This window comes from Oncorhynchus keta, chromosome 8, assembly GCF_023373465.1.
Source record: "Oncorhynchus keta strain PuntledgeMale-10-30-2019 chromosome 8, Oket_V2, whole genome shotgun sequence".
Taxonomy (NCBI): Eukaryota; Metazoa; Chordata; class Actinopteri; order Salmoniformes; family Salmonidae; genus Oncorhynchus; species Oncorhynchus keta.
In genome coordinates, this window is record NC_068428.1 from 7,521,122 (window position 1) to 7,547,029 (window position 25,908).

A 25,908-nucleotide genomic window follows, 5' to 3' on the forward strand; every position below is an offset into this window, starting at 1 on the left:
CAACTAGGAATCAATGGACAATTTTAGGTCTGACAAAACTGACGAAGTTCAGATAGAAATAAAGATAAGCATGCACACACAGACACACACACATACACACACACACTTTAATGGTGAGATTTCTGGCAGGTAAACAAACCCTCGGAAATGGAATACCACTGTTTTCCTCAGTGAGGTCATCTTTATCTATACCATTGTATTGATAAAAAAAATCAAGAACTTAAAGAGAGTGTGTGGGTGCATGCATGTGTGAAGGGTTTTATCCAAACACAACACATGTAACACACACAACACACACACAAGCTACCCAGGAAAGGGCTGAAAATAGCCCACATGAATATATAGTGCATTCGGAAAGTACTCAGACCCTTTGACTTTTTCCACATTTGGTTATGTTACAGCCTTATTCTAAAATTGATTAAATAGTTTTTTTCTCCCTCATCAATCTACACACAATACCCCATTAATGGCAAAGCAAAAACAGGTTTTTAGACATTTTTGCAAAGTTATAAAAAAATTAAAAACTGAAGTGTCACTTTACATAAGTATTCAGACCCTTTACTCTACTTTGTTGAAGCACCTTTGGCAGTCATTACAGCCTCAAGTCTTCTTGGGTATGACGCTACAAGTTTGGCACACCTGCAGATCCTCTCAAGTTCTGTCAGGTTGGATGAGGAGTGTCGGTGCACAGCTATTTTCAGGTGTCTCCAGAGATGTTCGATTGGGTTCAAGTCTGGGCTCTGGCGGGGTCAATCAAGGACATTCAGAGACTTGTCCCGAAGCCACTCCTGCGTTGTCTTCGCTGTGTGCTTAGGGCCATTGTCCTGTTGGAAGGTGAATCTTCTCCCCAGTCTGAGGTCCTGAGTGCTCTGGAGCAAGTTTTCATCAAGGATCTCTCTGTACTTTGCTCCAGTCATCTTTCGCTCGATCCTGACTAGTCTCCCAGTCCCTGCCGCTGAAAAACATACCCACAGCATGATGCTGCCACCACCATGCGTCACCGTAGGGATGGTGTCAGGTTTCCCCCAGACATGACGCTTGGCATTCAGGCCAAGGAGTTCAATATTGGTTTCATCAGACCAGAGAAATCTTGTTTCTCATGGTCTGAAAGTCCTGTAGGTGCCTTTTGGCAAACTCCAAGTGGGCTTTCATGTGCATTTCACTGAGGAGTGGCTTCCGTCTGGCCACACTAGCATAAAGGCCTGATTGGTGGAGTGCTGCAGAGATGGTTGTCCTTCTGGAAAGTTCTCCCATCTCCACAAAGGAACGCTGGAGCTCTGTCAGAGTGACCATTGGGTTCTTGGTCACCTCCCTGACCAAGGCCCTTCTCCCCGATTCCTCAGTTTGGCCAGGCAGCCAGCTCTAGGAAGAGTATTGGTGGTTCCAAACTTATTACATTTAAGAATGATGGTAGCCACTGTGTTGTTGCTGAAAAAATGTGCTTGTACCCTTCCCCAGATCTGTGCATTGACACAATCCTGTCTTGGAGCTCAACGGACAATTTCTTCAAACTCACGGCTTGGTTTTTATTCTGTGGGTTTTTAAAACTGTGGGACGTTATATACACAGGTGTGTGCCTTTCCAAATGATGTCCAATCAATTGAGTTTACAACAGGTGGACTCCAATCAAGTTGTAGAAACACCTTTGAGTCTAATAGCAAATGGTCTGATTACTTATGTAAAATCATTTTTTCATTTTTTTACTTTTAATACATTTGCAAAAATTCCTAAAAACCTGTAATCGCTTTATCATTATGGGGTATTGTGTGTAGATCCATTTTAGAATAAGGCTGTAATGTAAGAAAATGTGGAAAAGGTCAATGGGCTTGAATACTTTCCGAATGCACTGTATGTAGTCTTAGAAATATGGTTGATGAAATTAATAACTTACTAACATCAGATAACATTTATATATTATGTAACGATTGTCTTCCTCTTCTGATGAGGAATGGGATGGATCGGACCAATGCGCAGCGTGGTAAGTGTTCAAGTTATATTTATTAGAACAGAAACACAAAACAAAATAACAAAGAGAGTGAAACGAAAATGAAACAGTCCTGTAAGGTGCAGCAATACAAGACAGAAAACAACTACCCACAAATCATAGTGGGAAAACAGGCTGCCTATGTATAGTTCTCAATCAGAGACAATGATAAACAGCTGCCTCTGATTGGGAACCATACCAGGTCAAACTCAGAAATACAAAAACATAGAACACATAGAATGCCCACCCCAACTCACGCCCTGACCAAACTAAAATAGAGACATAAAAAAGGAACTATGGTCAGGGCGTGACAGTACCCCCCCCCCCTTCCCAAAGGTGCGGACTCCGCAAAACCTAAACCCATAGGGGAGGGTCTGGGTGGGCATCTGTCCGCTGTGGCGGCGCGGGACGTGGACCCCACTCCACCATAGTCTTGGCCCACTTAAGTGGCGCCATTGGAGCGGCGACCCTCGCCGCCGACCTCGGATTGGGGACCCTTGCAGCGGGCCCCAAATAGATGGGAGACTCCGGCAGCGCCGGACAGGCGGGAGACTCCGGCAGTGCCGGAGTGAAGAGCGACTCCGGCAGCTCCGGAGTGACGGGCGGTTCCGGCAGCTCCGGAGTGACGGGTGGCTCCAGCAGCTCCTGACTGACGGGTGGCTCAGGCAGCTCCGGGCAGGAGGGCGGTTCTGGCAGCTCCGGGCAGGAGGGCGGCTCTGGCAGCTCCGGGCAGGAGGGCGGCTCTGGCAGCTCCGGGCAGGAGGGCGGCTCTGGCAGCTCCAGGCAGGAGGGCGGCTCTGGCAGCTCCGGGGAGGAGGGTGGCTCTGGCAGCTCTGGGCAGGAGGGCGGCTCTGGCAGCTCCGGACAGGAGGGAGACTCTGGCAGCTTCGGACAGGAGGGAGACCTCCAATGCGCCTCCACAGTCCAGTACGTCCTGTGCCTGCTCCCCACACTCGCCCTGAGGTGCGTGTCACCAGCCCAGTACCACCAGTGCCAACACCACGCACCAGGCTTCCCGTGCGCCTCCAGAGTCCAGTACACCATGTTCCTCTTCCCCGCACTCGTACTGAGGTGCGTGTCCCCAGCCCGGTACCACCAGTGCCGGCACCACGCACCAGGCCTACAGTGCGCCTCGCCAGTCCAGAGCGTCCGGCGACAGTACCCAGTCCAGAGCGTCCTGCGACAGTACCCAGTCCAGAGCGTCCAGCGACTGTTCACAGACCGGAACCTCCAACGATGGGCCACAGTCCAGAACCTCCAACAACGGGCCACAGTCCGGAACCTCCAATGACGGGCCACAGTCGGGTGTGTTATCTTCTCCAATGAGTACAACATCACCCGCCTTCAGTGGGGTGGGCTGTGGTGTGTCACAGCGGTGTGCTGACATTAGATCCAAAAAGTAGTCTCTTCGCCAACTGTTCCAGAAACTGGTCACAAGTCTTTGCCTGTACTTCCATCTGCGTCTAATTTCCCGCTTGTTTAACGTTGGGTGCTGAGCGTCACTTGCTCCAGAATGCATCACCTTCTCATGGTGGTACTGTATCAGCATTTCTGAGTATCTGTACTTATTGGGCAGAACCCATGGGTGCTGCTCTCTGAATGTGAAGTTGGTCTGTTGCAGTCTTCCTCCTACACTGAGTAGTTCGTGTTCGTCCGGGAAAGGTTTCAGTTCTCCGATTTTACAGTCATTGTTTAGGTTTTTTCCTGCCTTCAGTAGTTTGATCTCCTGTCCGAAACTCTGTTGTTGTGTTACCTTAATACAGTACTTTTCTGCATCGAACAGTTCATCAGCAGTCAGTTCACCTTGCATCTTTACGGTTGTGCGAGCATTGGCTATGAATCTCTTCATCCAGGCGGTGACTCTGAACACTCTTTTCAGTTTGCTGTACCTTTCAAGCTCCAACACAGGTTCAGTGCTGTCTGTGCTGTTTGCTACGAGTTGTACAGTAACCTGGCAACTGGACTTGAGTTCTATATTCACCTCATCCGGAACCTTGTTATCATCAGTCTCTTCGGACTGATTGGGTGATGTCAGAATTCTGGGTCCATTCCACCATAGCTCGCTGTGTCAAGTTTCGAACAGTTTGTCCTCTTGTAGGGAGGTCAGCTGGATTAGTTTTCCCTTCAATATGTGACCATGACTCTGGATTGGTCAAGGACTGGATCTCCGTCACTCTGTTCGCAACAAACTGTTTCCATATCTGAGCTGAGCTGCAAATCCAATGCAGCACGATCATCGAGTCTGTCCACATTTTGATCTATTGTCTTCCATTTTCAGTGTGGTCATCAAGTTGTTTGCTAGTCTCGCTCCAATCACAGCTCCCATGAGCTCCAGGCGTGGCAGCGTCATTTTCTTAAGTGGGGCTACCCTGGACTTGGATGCGACTCGACTTGTTGTTTCCCTGTCTTGTGACTCAACTTGCAAGTAAGCTACTGCACTGTAAGCCCTTTCACTTGCATCACAGAACACGTGTAGTTTCAGGGTGTGGTTATTCTGTGGCTGCATGTCTGTTCTGTACCACCTTGGTATGGTGAGCTGGTGTAACGGGGGTAGTTCTGAACACCACTGTTGCCATTCTCGTGTCAGATCAGATGGTAATTTTTCGTCCCAGCTGAGTCCCCTCTCCCACATTTCCTGGAACATGCACTTGAACCTAATGGTGAAGGGAGTTAAGAAACCAAGAGGGTCGAAGATACGTGCAGACGACTGCAGAACACTACTCTTTGTGTTGTCCTTTTGCCTTAGAATGCTCAGTAACGGCCTGAGGTCAAACACAAAGTCATCCGTTTCCGGCCTCCATACTAAACCTAAAACCTTCAGCACTAATCCTTGTGTTTGTAACGTCAACGGGTGGTCAGTTGTCGTACTCTCCTCCCATTTTGTTTTCAATTCAGGAGAATTGGTCATCCATTTGCAGAGGTCCATGCCTGCAATCGACAGCATTCGCATTGCAGTTGTTGTCACAAGGTAAGCCTCTTCAACATTGCGTGAAATTGCAATGAAGTCATCTACGTAGAGTGACTCTCTCAGTATCTCTACATCTTCTGGTTGTTCTGTTTCATATTGTTTCAGGTGCTTCCTGATTGTAGCTGCCAGCAAAATGGACTTGGGAAGCTCAAATACCATTCTTTTCATCCTCAGCACACGCAGCTCCTCTTCATTTTCTCCCCTTGGTGGGCCAGTGAGCCATAGAAATCTCACGGTGTCTCTGTCTCTCTCTGCTAGGGATATCTGCAGGAAAGCTTTCTTGATGTCGACCATGAATGCGATCTCATGTAGTCTGAAATTTATCAGAACGCTGAGCAGATCCGGATTCAGGTTCGGTCCTGTGAGTAGACAGTCATTGAGAGATGGACAGCCATCTTCATGGGACGATGCATCAAACACCACTCTCAGTTTTGTTGTCACCTTATCTTCTCGGAGCACTGCATGGTGATGTAAGTAGTATTTTACGTTGTCTGCACTTGATGCGTTGTCCTTGGGCACGTCCTCTGCCATATCTTGTTGTAAGTAGTCTTCTACTACTTCATTGTATCTGCTGTACAACGTCACATCCTTCTTCAGTCTTTTCTTCAGACCTTCAAACCGTTTCTTGGCGATTCTATAGTTGTCTTGGAGTTCTGGCATTTCTCGTTTCCATGGCAACTCCACATGGTATCGCCCATTTTTGAAGGTGGTTGTTTCCTCAAACCTTTGTAGAGTCTCGTTTTCCTCTGAGTTATGTGTTTTCTCACTTAGAATACCCAGAGACTCAAGCTCCCAGAATGCATGCAGTTGCTTGGAGACTAGTGTGTCTTCATCAAGTGGGATGAACATGCAGGTTGCCTTGGCGACACTTGACATGGACACGGGTCCCTGCACCGACCATCCAAAGGTGCTCTCTAAAGCAACTAGCGTCTCCGTCAGTCGCTCCACTCTGCCTGATACTATCTGCCAGTCGTAGTCTGCTCCTATCAGGACAGAGTGTTCAGGATCATTGTCATCTCCTGGAAAGTCTGCGAGCTGCAGGAACCTTCATCACAGCTGTGCACACTTTTGGGGTTTCAATTGCCTCTATCTCTATTCTCTGCTGTTTGTCCCAGACATTCTCCAAGATGACTTTCACTGTGTTGCGTTGGGATGTTGCTGGGGCAGAGGAGCCAAACATGTGAAGAGTGAGTGCCTCTTGTCTGATTACTGGTAGCTTCAAGCCCTTCACAAGGTTTTCATGTATGAAGCTTCTCTGACTGCCTCCATCTAGTAAGCAACGAGCTATCTTCCTGCCCGATGGGCATTCTACCCATGCCTTTGCCGTTTTTAGCAACACAGTGTTCTGTCCATCTGGTTTCATCTTCACTGAATGGGGAATAACTGAGGAAACAACAGCATCTACAGAAACAGTAGGGGGTTGCACCTCACTCCTCTTCCTGGTACACACCGCAATGTGATGTCTGCTTCCACATGTTGCACATGACACATCTTTGACATTACAGAATTTTGCTATGTGTCTCTGTCCTAAACATACAAAGCATCTTCCCATGTTCTTTAGTTTCTCTTTGCGTGTAGCCATATTATAGTCAGGGCAGTTTTCTGATTTGTGGTCTGCACTGTCACAAAATAGACACGTTTGTTGTTCCTTCTGGCTGGCTGTATGCAGTGCTGCAGCAGAGGGCATGTTGGGTCTTTTTGGTTTCATTTAATTGGAGAAGCATGACTTGTTCCATGGTTTGCTCTCTTTCTGTTGGTTGTATGACCTTGTCATTTGTAGCGCTCTCTCCCTGCTCTGAACCTCTTTCTGTAGGAAACTGATAATCTCAGACACTTTCCATTCATCATCTACTCCCCTCTGACGACTATAGTCAAGAGCTATGTCCTCTGGAATCATCTGCATCTAGGCTTCCATAGGATTCTGACTCTACACCCAGTGATTCCAGGCTCCTAATCTGAATTTCACATTCATCATATAGCTGCCTCAATGCATTTAGATCAGAGGATTTCTTCACAGGTGTGAGATTCAGCAGCTTTGACATATGAGCACTAAGCACAAGATCTTTCCTTCCAAATCTGCTCTTGAGTAGAGCGATTGCATTATCATAGTTACTGTCTGTTAACATCAGTACTGCTACTGCCTTAGCAGCTGGTCCAGTGAGATATGTTTTCAGATAGATAGACTGCTCTTTTTTACACAGTGAATCATTGTTGTGAATAGCAGTCTCATACTGGCTCCAAAACTCCTGCCACATACTGACATCTCCATAGAATTTCTCAATAATCAACTTCTGTAGCCTTACTGAGTTAGCGTCACTCACCCGGGCTGGTAGTGGATTGACGTCCTGTTTCTTCATTATCACTCTTTGTGCACGGCTCTTCAGCATGATAATGCGTTCTTTATAATCCTCCGTGCATGCAATCTCTGCCTCCAATCCGTCCAATGGCGTTAATTGTTCAATTCCACGATCGAGTTCAAACAAATTGTCCTCCTTAGTTGATAACAATTCCAACAATGTACTCAAGTGATCGGTATCCGGATTTGACTGGGATATTTCCACGTCAATCTGATTCTAAATCTGCGTTGTTGCGCCTCGAATGGTACCCCGCTTTCGTCTCATTCTTTCTGCTTCATACCGACGTTCCTCCTCAGCCAAAAATAATAATGAAAGAAAATCATTACAAGTTTTAATTTTGTAAAGTTAGTGGGGGAGAGGTGGAGAAATGATTGTTATCGATCAATAATGACAAACCTTCTGGCATTGAAAACAGGTGGAGAGCTACTGAGGATGGTAGCTAACTCTATAGCCACTCCTATTTGTCATATGTGTAATCTGAGCCTAGAGGAAATGTGTTATCCTCAAGCTTGGAGGGAAGCGAAAGTTATTCCGCTACCCAAGAGTGGTAAAGCCTTTACTGGTTCTAACAGCAGACCTATCAGCTTGCTGCCAGCTCTTAACAAACTGTTGGAAAAAAATCAGCATGCTTATATAGAAGGGCAATTAACATGTACTGCACTGACACAAATGACTGATGATTGGTTGAAATAAATTGGTAATAAGAATATTGTGGCAGCTGTACTGATAAATTTCAGTGCAGCATTTGATATTATTTACCATAACCTGTTATTGAGAAAACGTATGTGTTATGGCTTTTCAACCTCTGCCATATCATGGATTCAGAGCTGCCTAATAGAACTTAGAGGGCTTTCTTTAATGGAAGCTTCTCTAATGTCAAACATGTAAAGTGTGGTGTACCCCAGAGCAGCACCCTAAGCCCTCTACTCTTTTCTATTTTTACCAATGACCTGCCACTGGCATTAATTTCTAATGGGCAGGTGGGACAGTAGCGTCCCACTTGGCCAACATCCAGTGAAATTCCAAAATACCAAATTCAAAGATTTAACATTCTTGAAAATATATGCGTTATACATCAAAATAAAGCTTAACTTCTTGTTAATCCAGCCACTATGGCAGATTTCAAAAAGGCTTTATGGCGAAAGCAAACCATGCGATTATTTGAGGACAGCGCCCGCATACAAACACATGAAAATCATATTTCAACTAGGCAGGTGCGCCACAGAAGTCAGAAATAGCAATATAGTTAATGCCTTTGATTTGAAGATCTCCTTCTGTTGGCACTCCAAAATGTCCCAGAAACATCACAAATGGTCCTTTTGTTTGATAATGTCCTTCTTTATGTCCCAAAAATGTCAATTTATTTGACGCGTTTGATTCAGAAATACACCGGTTTCAACTCGCCCAACATGCCTGAAATGTATCTAATAAATTACCTGTAAACTTGGTCCATTTCAAACAGCATTCCTAATCCAACCTCAGGTACCCTAAAACGTAAATAATTGAACAAATCTAAGAAGGAATAAACTGTTTCTAATACTAATAGAGTGTTTTCTATCCAAATATACCAATTATATCCTAGCTTCTGGGCCTGAGTAACAAGCAGTTTACTTTGGGCACGCTTATCATCCGGAGGTGAAAATACTGCCACTTACCCAAGAGAGGTTAAACAAAGCATGTGTGTCCATGTATGCTGATGATTCGTTCATATACGCATCAGCAACCACACCTAATGAAGTCACTGAAACCATTAACAAACAGTTGCAGTCTGTTTTGGAATGGGTGGCCAAAAATAAACTGGTCCTGAACATCTTTAAAACTAAGAGCATTGTATGTGGTACAAGTGATTCCCTAAGTTGTAGACCTCAGCTGAATCTGGCAATGAATGGTGTGGCTGTTGAACAAGTTGAGGAGACTAAATTACTTGGTGTTACCTTAGATTGTAAACTGTCATGGTCAAAAAATAGAGAGAGGTCTGTCCGTAACAAAGAGGTTCTCTGCTTTTTTGACACCACACTCCAGAAAGCAAGTCCTGCAAGCTCTAGTTTTGTTTTATCTTGATTATTGTCCAGTCGTGTGGTCAAGTGCTGCAAGGTTAAGCTGCATCTGGCCCAGAACAGAGCAGCACATCTTGCTCTTCGTTGTAATCAGAGGGCTAATATAAATACTATGCATGCCAGTCTCTCTTGCCTAAGATAATGTCTAGTCGTGTGGTCGAGTGCTGCAAGGAAAGACCTAGTTAAGCTGCAGCTGTTCCAGAGCAGAGCGGCATGTCTTGTTCTTCAATGTAATCAGAGGGCTGATATAAATACTATGAATGCTTGTCTCTCTTGGCTAAGAGTTGAGGAGAGACTGACTACATCACTTCTTCTTTTTAAAAGAAACATTAATGCGTTGAAAATCCCAAATTGTTCGGATAGTAAACAGAGCTCTGACACACACGCTTACCCCACCAGACATGCCCCCAGGGGTCTTTTCACAGTCCCCAAATCCAGAACAAATTCAAGAAAGTATTATATACTGTATCCTAGTGGCGCAGCTGTCTAAGGTACTGCATCTCAGTGCTGGAGGTGTCACTACAGACCCTGGTTCGATCCCAGGCACAACGGCACAACGCCTCTCCCATATTTGACAAAGCTGGTTTGTGTGTATGTATTCATATGTAGACTACGTGTGCCTTTGTTAAATTGATGTAGTTCTGTCCTTGAGCTGTTCCTGTCCATTAATGTTCTGTGTTATGTCATGTTTCATTTTTTGTTTGGACCGCAGGAAGAGTAGCTGCTGCTTTCGCAACAGCTAATGGGGACACTAATAAAATACAAACAAAATACACAGACACCCACACACACATGCTGGTTTCTAATAGACAGGCCAGTGTTTGGAGCGTGGGAAGGGGTCAAAGTTTGCAAAGGACAGTTAGGGCTCTATTCAATCTGTATCGCTGAAGCATTACAGATTGGGTGATAGAAATGTAAAGGTATGCATCGTTTACCAGGAATACAGTCTCAGCTAACTTGTGAACATTGCCGTTAAATTTCAGTCTTGCTGTAATGCTGAACTTCTGTGATACCGTTTCAATAAAGCCCTTAGTATCAGTTTCGCCTTAATGGAGAAAGGGCCAGTCAAAAATGCGGCTTGGTTCGGGAGGACAGGGGAGTAGTGTCCATACACCGCTTCTCTCCCATACACATTACCACCATTTTTCACCCTCCATCCAAGACATGGATACCCCCTCTTAGAGGCATGGGGGTGTCAGGCAAGGCTATCCCCATTCAACATTTCTGTTGTTTATGCAGCGCTAGGTTATAGTCACACAACAACTGACAGGGGGAAAGAGGGAATTGTCTACTGCCTATCTACCAGGCTGCAACAAACCCTCCATTTTTTGGGTTGGTGGAGGTGGGGATGGAACCTTGGCCATTGGCTTGTCCCTGCTTGTCTCACCGAGGAAGAAGGCCAGGGGGCCTAGGGGCAAGGTGTCCAGTTTCAGCGCATACCTTACCTGCAGCTGCCTCGTGTTTCGTAACTCAACACGACTCAGTGGGTCACAGTGAAGGGGGGTGCTCACTGCTCGCAGATCCACACAGGATCAGCTTACATGAATCGGGAGGAATGCCCAATATTATTACAGCCGGACCATTGACAATAATATAAGGGTTTTATGTATGTCATCTACTTTATCTTATCAAGACTTTCCAAAACGTTCCCTTTGTTTCAGTGACCTCAAAGCCCACAGGTCAATGTACTCTGTTACATTGAACCCCTATGACGAGGCGAATCTTGCAGTGGTTATTTTGGAATTGGTTATGTAAGTTTGCTTTAATGACCACGAGAGCCATCCATGATGACTTAAAGCAAATGCTACCTCATCAAAGCTTGGTGCTTAAAATCCCATAAGGGTTCAACTGAATCCAGGCTGTACTCTAAAACAGCTTTAACTCAATCCTGGGACGTGTTCACAACGTTTTAAAACATTTAGCAAATGGAGATAAAAAAACAATTTGTGTTTCTTATTTGACAAATCAATCCGTTTGTTTGTTTGTTTGTTTGTTTGTTTGTTTGTTTGGTGCCCAAGAACATGACCGAGCTCTTGACAGTTTGTTATAAGTGTATAATGATGTGGCTTTGCCCCTGTCCGTCAGGCCCGGGATGAAGATCTCAATGGAGGTGAGCAATCCCCCCAACACACCCATGCCGACGACTCACCCCGACTGGTGATGAAGATGAACAGCAGTGGGGCCAGAGTAAGAACAGAACATAATCGACATCATGAAGATACATTACTAAACATAACTAAAATGTTTTTGCTTAAAGTGTACTAATGAAGTCAAGCATGTTTGTCTTTAAGAGATATACACCTACTTCAAACACTTAGGGGCAGTTTCCAGGACACAGATTAAGCCTTAGACTAGGAGTAGGCTTAATCTGTGACTGGGAAACTGCCCCTTAAATTTATAGTTTGGCTGTTTTCCATATATAGATATTTGTTACCTTAAATTAGGCTATGGACAAGGAGAGGCTGCAATCCACATTAGGTTTTGTTAAAGTAGTCATAGCCAACAATTAGCCACATTAGCATTTTGGGACCAATTCCCCATGCAAATTAATCTTTCGTGTTTAGAATATATTACATTTAATGCCCAAATCATTTAAAAAAAGAACACAATGAATTTAATATGATTTGAGCATGAAATTGAACACATGCTATATAGGGAAGATTGCCTTACATGGAGAATTCATCCCAAATGTTGAAGTCACTCCTTGTCCAGTATAGACTGATTAAATGTTTTTGTGCGGAAACAATTAAGGGCCTTTTAGGCATTTTGAGATGGAAAAACAAAATCACTCTATTTAAATATTATACAATACATTCCACATTCAAATAATTGGTTTTCCCTTTTCACGTGACACTTTAGTAATTCTCCACAGTCACTCTCGCCTGTACCTCAGGTGTGCAACTGGTGCAAACACGTCCGCCACACCAAAGAGTACCTGGACTTCGGCGCAGGCGCAGAACGGCTCCAGTTCTGCAGTAGTAAGTGCTTGAACCAGTACAAGATGGACGTGTTCTACAGAGAGGCCAGGGCAGCTCTCATCAGCTCCAGCCCAGGCCCAGGAAGACCCACCCAGGATGGGAGAACTGAGTCCAACGGAGGGGGTCAGAACCAGAAACTCCTGACCCCCGAATCATGGAACAATGGCGCGGGGGTCGTTCGGGGGAGGACCAGGTCACCCAAAGGGCCCATACCGAGGACTGTGTCACCATCTGAGGCGTCGTCCTCGTCCTCCAAGGCCCCCATCTCTGGGCTGAGACACCTGGAGAGGCATGTCCTGCCACCGTTGCCACCCCCAGAGGTGGCAAACCACCACTCCGTCCCCCCTCCTCCTCCTCGCCCCTCCATGGAGCACCACCAACACCACCAAGCAATTCCTCAGATCCCGCTGCCCTTCATCCGGCCCCCCCTCCACGCCCAAGGCCTGACGAGCCCCATCGCCAATCCCCACAGGTGCCACCCTGGCCCCCCTTCCAGCCCCATCAACCGGTCCACCCCTCACTCCCCCCACCTCCAGCCCCCCTCAACCTCCTCCATGAACCCACCTAGAATGCACCCATACCCGGGGGCCTACTTCCCTGGCCTGCACTCCCCCCCAATGATGGGGCCCCGTGGCCCTGTGCCCATGCCCTCTATGATGAACTTCGGGAGATGGCCGTCCCTAGGCCCCTTCTTCCCTCAGCCCATGGTCCTGGTTCCCTACCCCATTATTGTACCCATCCCCGTCCCCATCCCCATCCCCATTCCTATCCCCATACCCATGCCCCCTAAGGCTTCCCCCTCAGACCCCCTAGGGATCTCCCCCAGTGGGGTTATCCAGCCTGTGCCAGATGGGATGGAGAGGAGGTGCTCCAGTGGTGTCAAACTGTCCTCTCCTGGGAGCTCTGTGCTAAGCAGATTAAGTAGAACCACCAACCAGGGTCTACCAACGCCCTCCGACCACCCCAAAAGGGATATCACAGATTGGGTTAAATCTGAGAGGCAGGCTCCGTCGCCCATGTCGACCCCCCACAGTGCAGCGTCCTCCCCCAGGGCTTGCTACGATGCTTCGCCTTCTTCCACCTCAGTGATTGAGGCACTGTTAGACTTTAAGCTGGGCCAGCAGCAGCAGCCAGAGAGACAGCTCATTCATAGAGTGCTCCAGAGGACCCCAGTCAAGCTGGAGCTCAACCCCCATGGAATGGTGGACCTGTCGGGTAAACGGGAGTCCAGAGCGGGGCAAAGCACCAGGGTATTGGATGCCAGAGTGGACCACCACAACCACCACCATGACATTATCAAACCCACCCCTCCACCATCCCAGTCCCCCCTTCACCTTCACGACATTTCCTTCCCCCAGAGCCCAAACACACAACTCCCCTCGCACACTCCACCAATGACCAGAGGGGGATGCCGCAGCCCTCCCTGTGATGCCGCCACCTCCTCCCCCCCGATGTCCCCAGACATCCCTAACCGAACGACTACGTCATCATCCCCCGACCCTGCTCCCAGCCCAGACTCCTCCCAGTCCCAGAGAGAGGCCCCGCTCCTTGGCCCTGACTCTGTCCTCAGCGAGCTGGAGGCAGTCAAAGAGAACAGCTGCTCCAATGGCCAGGTCCAGCTGAGGGACCAGGGCCAGTTCCCTCCCCTCCCCACTAGCCAATCAGAGGAGCCCTCGCCCAGTGGCGACCCTAAGGACCCCCACATCCTCGATGAGGACCACGCCTATGCCCTGCCCACCCCCACCCCTACCCCTACCAGGGCGGGCAGTTTCCCAGCCACCACCCACACCACACTCCTTCTGCCCAAGCTCAGGGACAAGGGCGCCCTCTGGAGCCCACCAAGTGTGGCTGGACCTGGGGACATGGAGCCTGCTCAGAAGAGACGGTGCCTCCGCATCCGAGATCAGAACAAGTAGAAGAGGGAGGTGGGTGTTGCTTGTTACACAGGCTTTTGGGGCACTATCACATATGTTGTTGTTGGGGGGCGGGTCATGGAGATGTTAGGATACCTAGAGGAATCTGAATGAGAAAGACGTAATACAGGTGAAGATTATATGAAGGATATGAAGGAACTTCCATATAGATGAAATAACCTTAGAAGAAGGTATACAATTAACTGCTTAAATCTATCACCAACAATCAAACACACACACACACTCGCGTGCCCTGACAGATCCCCATATAAAACAGTCCAACATCCAAACAAAGCGTTGTCACTGTAACAGACCCTGCATGTTGAGGTGATCTCTTTTCAAAGTGACTCTCATTGTCTCTCTTCTCTGCTCCTTCCCTTGGCCTCGCTGTAATCCTAGAGCTGTGGGGAGTGCCAAATTACTGGGATTCTCTCTCTTTGGCGCCATTCTGTTTCGTGGCCATGCGCATATTGTGTAACCTTGTGTGTGCTTTTGGGAATATCCCATTGGCTCCATTGCACCAGGCAAGCTCTAATCAAACATGGTTGATTCAAATACATTTTGAGAACCGAGCTAGTACATTTGGTTCCAAAGCCATACTCTTCCTGATCAGTAAAACTGAAGGTTTTAAAAACATTCTGAGAAGATCTCACCTGTTCTGTGTACATGTTTAGGTTGCAGAGAGGTTCTGGTCAGAACCTTTATTGTAGCACGGCATCAGTGAGATTCAAACCTATGCTCTTCTCTTACTTTACTCACGGTATTAGACCACTGCACCACCAGGGTGAAGGTAACATGCAATGTTTTTTTTAACTCAAGCTATTCATTTTAGTCTGTTCAAGCAAACTACATTTCAAAGGAAACAAGCACTCATTAACCCTATCAGTCCCGAGACCCCAGCAAAAATCGGCTTTTAATTTATCTGACCTTCATTTATCTGATTGTTCAGCCTTTATATTTAGCCTCACAATGAATTGTTTGACCTTTTTCTTTTCGGGACAATCGAGGCTACAAGTAGAACAGAAAAAAAAATTGATTGACAAATGAAATGTAAAAAAACAAGGTCCGCCAAAGGAAAAACCTGAGAAAAATGATATGAATGCTGTAAGTACAGAAATGGTTTGAACAGTGGGAAATGAACATCCTACTAGTCAGTAACACCTGTGTGGAGTTTGTGACAGAAAATATGTGAGCTTATTACAGTATTATAAACACTGTCCTGGGATTTCCTATGAACTTCTATATAGAAGAACCACTTACTTTCTAACGACTCTTGTGTCGCTTGTGAGAGTCATAGAGTGTCATAGAGCAACACATGTTACATGTGCGTGTTTGTGAGAATCTCAGCTTTATTTTAATAGTCTGCAGCTCAAACCATTCAGAGTCTATGGACATTTTTGTAAAAAGACCCGGCCCAAGTCCCTTCGGGATCCACCCTTGTCTCACTAACAACGCTCTAGCTCAGGCCCCATTATTCAGTGTCCATGGGTGAGGTCGATTGATCAAGGGTGATCGAGCAGCTCACCCAAAGGATTGGCTACTGCCAAAGTTCCACACTGTGTGATAATCTTTTATCCCATGAACCACCACTCTTCCAATCCAGCCCTCTTTCTGGCGTTACCTTGGAGACGGTGGCGATCAGCAGACTCGAAGGCGCTGTGAATATGAGAGCCTGTGTCTGTGTGTGTGTGTGTGTGTGCTGTGAAAATGAGAGCCAGCCCTCAGTGATAGAGCTCTGGGGCTTCATTAGAATACTGAGCAGCAGAAACGGAACGATCCGGTTACGTGTGTCACAACGACACTGACATGCAATACTGGCCCTGGCGCCGTCACTCGGTCTCACTCCCATGTAGGAGTTTAGTGCTGAGCAATCATCTCTTCTCGTCTAATTTAGTTCTCTTCTCTCCTCATCTCCCCTATTCTTTCTTATCCTCTCCTTCTCCACTCCCGTCCTCTCTTCTTCTCTCCTCATCTCCCCTATTCTTTCTTATCCTCTCCTTCTCCACTCCCGTCCCCTCTTCTTCTCTTCTCATCTCCCCTATTCTTTCTTATCCTCTCCTTCTCCACTCCCGTCCTCTCTTCTTCTCTCCTCATCTCCCCTATTCTTTCTTATCCTCTCCTTCTCCACTCCCGTCCCCTCTTCTTCTCTCCTCATCTCCCCTATTCTTTCTTATCCTCTCCTTCTCCACTCCCGTCCCCTCTTCTTCTCTCCTCATCTCCCCTATTCTTTCTTATCCTCTCCTTCTCCACTCCCGTCCTCTCTTCATCTCCCCTATTTTTTCTTATCCTCTCCTTCTCCACTCCCGTCCTCTCTTCTTCTCTCTTCATCTCCCCTATTTTTCTTATCCTCTCCTTCTCCACTCCCGTCCCCTCTTCTTCTCTTCTCATCTCCCTATTCTTTCTTATCCTCTCCTTCTCCACTCCCGTCCCTCTTCTTCTCTCCTCATCTCCCCTATTCTTTCTTATCCTCTCCTTCTCCACTCCCGTCCCCTCTTCTTCTCTCCTCATCTCCCCTATTCTTTCTTATCCTCTCCTTCTCCACTCCCGTCCTCTCTTCCTCTCTTCATCTCCCCTATTTTTCTTATCCTCTCCTTCTCCACTCCCGTCCTCTCTTCTTCTCTCCTCATCTCCCCTATTCTTTCTTATCCTCTCCTTCTCCACTCCCGTCCCCTCTTCTTCTCTTCTCATCTCCCCTATTCTTTCTTATCCTCTCCTTCTCCACTCCCGTCCTCTCTTCTTCTCTCCTCATCTCCCCTATTCTTTCTTATCCTCTCCTTCTCCACTCCCGTCCTCTCTTCTTCTCTCCTCATCTCCCCTATTCTTTCTTATCCTCTCCTTCTCCACTCCCGTCCTCTCTTCTTCTCTCCTCATCTCCCCTATTCTTTCTTATCCTCTCCTTCTCCACTCCCGTCCTCTCTTCATCTCCACTATTTTTCTTATCCTCTCCTTCTCCACTCCCGTCCTCTCTTCATCTCCACTATTCTTTCTTATCCTCTCCTTCTCCACTCCCGTCCTCTCTTCTTCTCTCCTCATCTCCTCTATTCTTTCTTATCCTCTCCTTCTCCACTCCCGTCCTCTCTTCATCTCCCCTATTTTTTCTTATCTTCTCTTCTCACTCCCGTCCTCTCTTCATCTCCCCTATTCTTTCTTATCCTCTCCTTCTCCACTCCCGTCCTCTCTTCATCTCCCCTATTCTTTCTTATCCTCTCCTTCTCCACTCCCGTCCTCTCTTCATCTCCCCTATTCTTTCTTATCCTCTCCTTCTCCACTCCCGTCCTCTCTTCATCTCCCTATTTTTTCTTATCCTCTCCTTCTCCACTCCCGTCGTCTCTTCATCTCCCTATTCTTTCTTATCCTCTCCTTCTCCACTCCCGTCCCCTCTTCTTCTCTCCTCATCTCCACTATTTTTTCTTATCCTCTCCTTCTCCACTCCCGTCGTCTCTTCTTCTCCACCTCCTCTCCCCTTTTCTCTCCTCTCTTTCTCTTCTCTCCATTTATCTACTCTCTCCTCTCTCTTTTCCTTTCCTCTCCTCTTCTCTCCTCTCTTATTCCCTTCTCTCACTTCACAGCTTCTTCCTGCCAACCAGATGTTCTATGGAAGACATAAAGTACATTCAAGGAACAACCCTAACGACCAATCAGATTGGAACCCTCCTTACTTTCGACAAATCAGATCCGTCTCCAGTTGACCCTTTTCTAATTGTTCATTCAAATGGTCCTTTTGCCACCCAGAGCTGTGTGATTATGTGCTTATCTTTCCGTTTTACATCCTGGGCTTAATGTACACATGATGACAGAGAAGGTTTTGATTTCCAGTTACCTCTACTTCCTCCCTTCTCCCCTCCCATTTCAAAAACCCTCAAAAGGTCAAGGGTCATCTTAATAATTGTGTCTGAAAGTGAAAAAGATGGCTATTGGCAGAGAGCGACACATAACCCAATGACTGTTTATCATATATTCCCAAAAGCCATGTGCCAGAAGTATTAAACCATCTTCTTTCAGAGAGGTCCCCGCTTCACCCTTTGTCATTTGTTGTAGTTTCACGTGGTCCACCGGTCTCCTTAGTAACCAATACACATGAAAATCACAGAGGGTTGCCAGCGTTGCGCAGGCGGATTTATTGCTTGGTGTTCTGTGTAAGGGGAGCCTGTGTGTGTGTTTGTGTGTGTGTTTTTGGTTTTACTATCTTTGTGGGGACCACAAGTCCTCACAAGGATAGTAAAACAAGGAAAATTCAGACACGTGGAAGTTTCCCCAGTCCCCACAAGAAAATATACTATTTTATGCTTAGTGGTTAGGTTAGGTTGACAATTAGGGTTAGGGTTACAATTAAGGTTAGGACCAGTGTTTAATTTGAACCGGAACCTATTTGGCCGGATCTGGTACATCTCGTGGCATGAAAAATGATTGGCTTTCACAGAACTAAAATGAGATTCACTTCTATGATCTCTCTCCCTCCCTCTGCTCTCTCTCTGCTCTAATAGAGCCTGCAGCTCTCTTCTCTCCAGCATTGCACTTTATAATTTCCTTATTGAGGAAAGGGTTCTGGAGGAGCCTGATAAATTGACATCAATTTGCCAAAGTTATAGAGTTACTGCTGTCTGTTCAGAAATAAATGAAATAACTACTACACCACAGTAGCGGAGCGTGAATCCCCCCCCACAAATCACCCCTCCCCCCAAAAAGCTATATTACAACCTATGTGATGTGATAATTGTGTTATTTTTTCTATAACCTGTTAATTCATATGCCTTGCGACCGTGGTATAGAGGCCTAAAGGCCCAGACAATAAGAAGACACAGTGGCAGAATAAATTCAACCACACCTTTGTTTTATCACCGGATAGCAACATCTGTCCAGTGAACAAAGCATATTGCATGTACAGTAACAGACAGTTACATTGCCTACAGCATGGTCAGGTCAAGTTAATGTTTCTGCCATTTTCAGACCACAAAACAAGTATTGATTTAGAGCCACAGAGTTACCTCAAGTCACAAAGAAAACAGGAGCTGCCTCCACTATTCCAGCACCATTTCAACATCATCAAATCACCTCTTCTTTTGTCTAATACAGTGAAAACTAAAATATACCAAAAACTATTTAGTCCAATCAACATCAGCTAAATGTGATGTGGATTTTAATGGTTCTGATTTCTTTGTGTGTGTGTGTGTGTGTGTGTGTGTGTGTGTGTGTGTGTGTGTGTGTGTGTGTGTGTGTGTGTGTGTGTGTGTGTGTGTGTGTGTGTGTGTGTGTGTGTGTGTGTGTGTGTGTGTGTGTGTGTGTGTGTGTGTGCGTGCCTGCGCGCGCGTTCGTGCAAGTAGATAAACATTTTGACCCACCCTACTTGTGGAGAAACAACAATGCCATCCTCCTCTCTTTCATGTTAACGAAACGGTCTGTCACTCTGTCATACAGTACACGCTTGTATTTGTTGTTGTCCTAGGTTACCTGGCGAAAATGCTTGTTCGCTAGCCTAACTTCCATTCATTTCCAACCTTAGTTAACGTTAGCCTTCAACATTTAGCTACATTTTGAACTTCCATCCTCTCAGGCCAGCGGCACAACAATGTATGAATTGGATGGTGGTTGGATCAGTGGTTCCGGTGGTTCTGATGGTGGTTCTGATCCAAATGTTTGGATCAGAATAGCCATTATAATCATTGGCCAGTACGGAGAATTAAGTAAAACCTCAAGTCCAAATCCCTATCTCCATCCATGGTTAATTTAGGAAAGGGCCAATTTTAGCTAGCTAGCAAGCCACCGGAGGACGAGAACACAATGAGATGCACAATTCAAGTTTTTCTGTCAATATCATATGCTCCAAAATCAAAGCTGGCTTCCCTTAACACTTTTGTTGTTGCGCCAGGACCATTTACAGTTAAGCTGGCTCAGTTTAGTTCGCCGCTGATTGGCACATTTTGTATTATTTTTTTTATCAAGGGAGGCCAGATGCTCGCTGGCTTCCCTTTGCCTTCAATGCTACGGGCAACAACAATGTCATACTTGTTTGGACCAGACAGCATCAGATAGATGGCATACACGTAGAGAGACAGAGGGCCGCTGTTTCACACGCTCGGATACTTATATTCAGCTTCTTGCGAATTGAAGGAAAATTATGAAACACAGAAAGACAAGAGATCAATTATTTTATATATATATATATTTTTTTTTTAATTGGTCCATTTTTTGGGTAAGCCTCGCTTCCCTTGGCGTCCATGAATACACATCACTGCCACACCATGAGAAAGCCTCAAATTTAGCCACAGAGGATAAATAGCTTCTTTTAAAAATAGCCTAGCTGTGGAGTGTAGCCCAATAACAAGGCATAGCCTACAGTTGGGAACGTGTGGCAAATCTGTCAGTGAACAAACAGCATGCAGACAAAACTGGCCTCTCGCAATATTTTAAATAGTCTACAATCGAATCATGACGTCAGTGATCTACAGGTGGGAAAGTCGGAGCTCTTAGGCCAGAGTTCCCCACTTGGAATTCCGAGTTGAAAGACCGTTCAAAACTCCTTTTCCCAGTCGGAGCAAATGTTTCTCTGAATTTTACAGTTGTCTTGAACGCACTGAAGTCGGAAGTCAGATATTTCCCAGTTCTCAGTTTCGAGTTGTATTGAACGTGGCAATAACAAAATATTATGCCAAAGTCTCCAGTAATGTAAAATGACGTAGAATTGGATGAAATGCATTTATACAAGGCCAAACATTTCCCGGACCCTAGGCTAGAAAAAATGTTCCCCATGTGTGGAACTTCTATAAGTGCCTCTACTATATTGCTCTATGTCACAGTGGAAATGTGATGATATGCACAGCATACTTTATTATAAAGAATATTTTTTCTTTCTTGTGTGTTCCGGTACCTCAAAGCTCCCCAGGTCACCCCCCTCTCGTGCTAACTGTTTGTTCCGGCACCTCCAAATGTACTAGTTAAGCACTGGTTAGGAGTTAGGGGTTAAGGTTAGCATTAGGTTGTTAAGGATTAGGGGTTAACAGGATATTGAATGGGAATAGTTTTTTGGGTCCCCAAAAGGATAGTAAAACAAACATGTGTGTGTGTGCGCACGTATGTGTGAGCGTGTGTATATAGTATATGTGTCTGCTGAGGGTGTGTATAGTAACGTGTGTGTATGTTTGCATATGTCGCGAGCGCTTATGTGTAATGGGACCCGGTCTGCGTTCACAGTCGACTGACTTTAGCTTAGTAACTCTCAGTTGCAGAGGTTAATATGGCTGTCCACTTTCATTGTGTTCGCTACTAAAAGTGTCTTTAAAAATACTTTAAAGTCTTTTAGCTCTGACAAAATCAACAGGCCAACTGGAGGATTTCACCTCAGGAAATAGCCTGGTTTCGTCTCAGTTTTCAATGCCTTTATTTGGGCTATTTTATTGCCACGTGTAACTAGATCCCTCCACATGGGTATTTGCAGAGCGTTTGAAACTTAAACGGAGAGGGACAAGGGGAATAGAGAGTTAGAGAGTACAGAGCCATGGCTTCTTGGCCCCTGGTGTGTGTGTGTGTGTGTGTGTGTGTGTGTGTGTGTGTGTGTGTGTGTGTGTGTGTGTGTGTGTGTGTGTGTGTGTGTGTGTGTGTGTGTGTGTGTGTGTGTGTGTGTGCACGTGTGTGTGTGCGTGCGTGCGTGTGTGCATCCGCCTGTGCATGTGTGTGAGTTCGGCACAGATGTTCTTGGCTTGATAATAACCTATGTGACAGTTATCTGGGTGTTGACATATCTAAAAGCCTCATTCTCACAGTGTTTATGTTGAGTGGGTGGATTAAGGAAGGGAGGATTGACAGAATAGGAAGGCAGATCTAAGACTATGGTATAGATGTAAATGGAAATGCTTTCTCTCTCTCTCATCCCCCTTTGTCTTACTCTCTCTTTTTCTGTCTGTCTCTCTTTCACTCTCTCCCTCTCCGTGTCTCTCTCTTCTCTCTCTCTCTCCTTTTCTTTCTTTCTCTCACTTTTTCTCTTTCTCCGTCTCTCGTTCCCTCTCTCTGTATGTGATGAACTGCTTTACTGTTTTACACTGTACAGCGGTAGCAGATCCAGTGCCCTGCCCTCTTATGGACATCACCAGAACCAACGCCCTCTCTCCAATCCATTCCTCAGCCAATCAGTCAGCCACCAGGGAGATTGGCCCTGCCCTTCTTCTGACCACGAGGTGCCAATCAAGGAAGCAGTTCAATGGGGGAAGCAGCCCAAGACTTCTAGTATATTCACAGCATCTTTGGACTTCAGAGATACCTCCTCCTTTGATCTCTGCCATACTCCATGAGCCTATCAGAGCCCGCTCCTCAACACTATTCAGTGGCTCTACACTAGACGGTAGGCTACTAGGCTCCAATCATCAGCCTTGTGTGGTCTTCTGAGATGGAGCCTGAACCTGATCTCTTTCCTGGGGAAACGGTTTGTTTTCTCTGCTTAGCTCCACACAAAGAGCCACATTGTTCCTCTCCCCCATATCCCACGCTAACTCCCCTACTCGGGTTTTGGGTTACCTGGCCGACGGGGGCTCAGGCTTCAGGAGGAGTGTCTTTTTTTTGGTCTGATTGAGGGCCAGGAATATGTGTGTACCCGCCTCTCCTTCTTTCCTCTCCTCTCCTCTCTGTACCCCCTGCCCAATTGCAGTATACAGTACACACACCAGATCTGATGTGCAACTTCTTACACCAATTGCTTGATAACTTCCTCTTTCCCTCGTATATCCTCTCACGAAGGATCAGGGTAAACAATTTCAGTTCAAGAATTTATCCTGAACTATTTTAAGGAGGAATGGAATCTCCTGGAGCAATGAAAAATATGAACTGTAAACAATGTCATATGATAACGAAGGAGAGAGGGAGCAAGTCCCATATATCAATCTACTGATATAGCTGAGTTGGCAAGGGAAGTTTTGACTTGCCTGAGACTTGAAGACTTGTCCCCAAAATGAATGCCAAGGCTTTGGCTCAAAGGGCTAACACAGTCTTGTGATGTGCAGGAGACCTGGGTTTCAGACCATCACACGGGCAGTGATTTATAACACTGACTCAGTTATGGGACTTGGGCTATATTGTCACAGGCATACCATTTATGATCTTTTTAACACCAATTGGTCTTTGGACCAATCAGATCAGATCTTTTGCCAATAATCAGGCAGCCTGTGTAAACACTGCCATAGAAGTCGATATTTTGAGTTTCCAAACCCACTCCCTCTGTTGATGCTCCTTAGATAATGTTGATGCTCCTCAGATAATGTGCAGTGGGCCCCTTTTGGTGGGTTTGGAACAACAATGTAGGTAGTCATGTTACCAGCCATGGTATTATTTTGAACCGTCAGTATTACAGTTTGATGAGATACTGACTATACGCCTGGTCCCAGATCTATTTGTTCTGTCTTGCCAACTCTTCTAGTCATTGTCATGCCAAAACTATCCAAACTGTCCAGTGGGAGCATCATCATCTTGAGGCCTTGCCAGCACTCATCATCACATTGTGAGAATTCACTTTTAGTTTTTGCTATACATAGACTTTGACTTTATATTAACTTATGAATGATGCCTTTCATAGATCTTCAAAAAGTGCTTTATTGATTTTTATTTTGACGATGATTATTATGCTGTATTTTGCGAGTTCTAACCAGTTTCCAAATGTTTTAGAATTTGTCCAGTAGAGTGCAGTGTCGCTTCTGGAACATACAGGTAGGTACCTGCCAAAATAATGGAAACACTTGAGTAAATGAGCGATACAAAGTCAATTGAATGCAGGTGGTTCCACACATGTGTGGTTCCTGAGTTAATTATGCAAGCCATTATTTTGGCTGCCATGGCTATGCCTCCCCCCCATAGGATGACAATGCCCCCATCCACAGGTCACGAATTGTCATTGAATGGTTTAATGGGCATGAAAACGATGTAGGCCATATGCCATGGCCGTCTCAGTCACCAGATCTCAGCCCATTAAACACGGATGGGAGATTCTGGAGCGGCGCCTGAGACAAAACAAAAACTGATATAATGATTTAATTTAAGAATGGTGTCACATCCCTCCAATAGAGTTCCAGACACTTGTAGAATATATGCCAAGGCACATTGAAGCTGTTCTGGTTTGTGGTGTCCCAAAGCCCTATTAAGACACTTTATGTTGTGGTTTCTTTTATTTGGGGAGTTACCTTACCTGTAGCAGCTGCCTCTCTTTTATATACATAACTAGCCGTCTCCGATACCTTCGGTAAATAGATAGGCTATTTTCATGAACATAAACAGGTATTAATTCACCTTCATTCAGTAAACAACCATACATTTAGTGTCAATACAAGTCTGTCTTTTTCATGCCAATTTCAGCAATGGCTCGATCTATTCAACGATCCTGCCACAAATCACCTGTTGCCATCCCATAGCCAAAATAGAACATTGCCACGACGCCCCCCCACACACACACACACTCTCTCTCTCTCTCTCTCTCTCTCACACACACACACATACACCTCTGCCATCTCAGAACTGCATTCCAAAGAGCACATGCCCAATCAGCGTATGTGTAGCCACGGTGACAACAAGCTCATTCCAGTCAACAGGCTTACCTTAGGTCATGCCTATAGAATCATTGTCATCTTAGTCTGCCCAGGGGACTGTGTCACAAACTATTATGACTCAGCAGTGATGTCACTCTATACTAATGCCTGTCATATCCTGCAGTACTCCCCTAGCCATTCCCTAGTGGCCAAAAAGTCAACAAAAAACTGGCATAGTATATTGCACATCTACCTATACCTACCATTTCTGGCCAGTATCGGTTTGGGAAGATAAAAATGTAAAGTTGTCTGAAACCTATATATTGTGGACTCTGAGGACACTTGCTGAACATATAGGGTACTGTATAATTGACCATTCAGATAGTTTTTTATGTAAATGAATACGATAAACCGGGAGCTGTTTGGTGAAGACCCATTTGTAAAGTGAATAAAGGCTATTCTGACGGTACCAACATCATGTGTTATTCAAGTCTGATGTCATCTTTTACTTTGTATACCACAAAAAATATACTTTTCAATGTAAAATGGTTCAAGTATAGCAACCAAAGCCAAAACTATTGACTGACATATAACATCCGGATGTAGGCTGGATAACATTCTCTCTGCCATACCTTGGTTGTGTCCCAAATGGCATCCTAGTCACTCAGTTAATGAAGTTGTTCAAATGTAACACATTTGACCCAATGCCCCACTTATGATGTTGGTGTCAGTGTTTTATATTAATACACAGAGACAGAGATGAAGCGATAAAGAGAAGACTCATTTACACTTTGCGCTTACATGTGGTTTCATGATTGTTTCGTGATTGGATTAACATGATCAAATGACTGTCTGATCAAGGTTTGTTGCGTCTACACGTGATATTTAAATGTGTCTGGTATCAGTCCACTGTGTCTGCATTGTGACCAGATTTCCTGGTGCCCTCCTGTATACAAATTATTTGACTTATATTCTTTCAAAATAATGTGAATGTATTTACTTGAACAGTTAGGCCTATTGATGACATAAGTTGACGGGGCTACCTATCAATGATTTTATAGGCCAGTATAATGATGAATTAAATGTTTTCTTATTTTTTTATTTAACGAGGTAAGTCAGTAAAGAACAAATTCTTATTTACAATGAAGGCCT

At 45.5% G+C, this 25,908-nt stretch overlaps 1 protein-coding gene across 3 annotated transcripts in view; it reads left to right on the plus strand.

The window, feature by feature from the left end:
* LOC118386762 (sine oculis-binding protein homolog) overlaps nucleotides 1-25,231 on the plus strand; it is a 29,850-nt gene extending 4,619 nt beyond the window's left edge. The window contains exons 5-7 of one of the 3 annotated variants that reach the window (XM_035774547.2): nucleotides 11,452-11,553; nucleotides 12,239-14,269; nucleotides 17,827-25,231. In XM_035774547.2, coding sequence (XP_035630440.1) covers nucleotides 11,452-11,553; nucleotides 12,239-14,260 — 2,124 coding nt within the window. In that variant the 3' untranslated portion in view covers nucleotides 14,261-14,269; nucleotides 17,827-25,231. The remainder of the gene's footprint in view (nucleotides 1-11,451; nucleotides 11,554-12,238; nucleotides 14,270-17,826) is intronic. The other 2 variants (XM_035774548.2, XM_035774546.2) reach the window with 2 other exon arrangements.
* The last annotated feature ends 677 nt before the right edge of the window (nucleotides 25,232-25,908 follow it).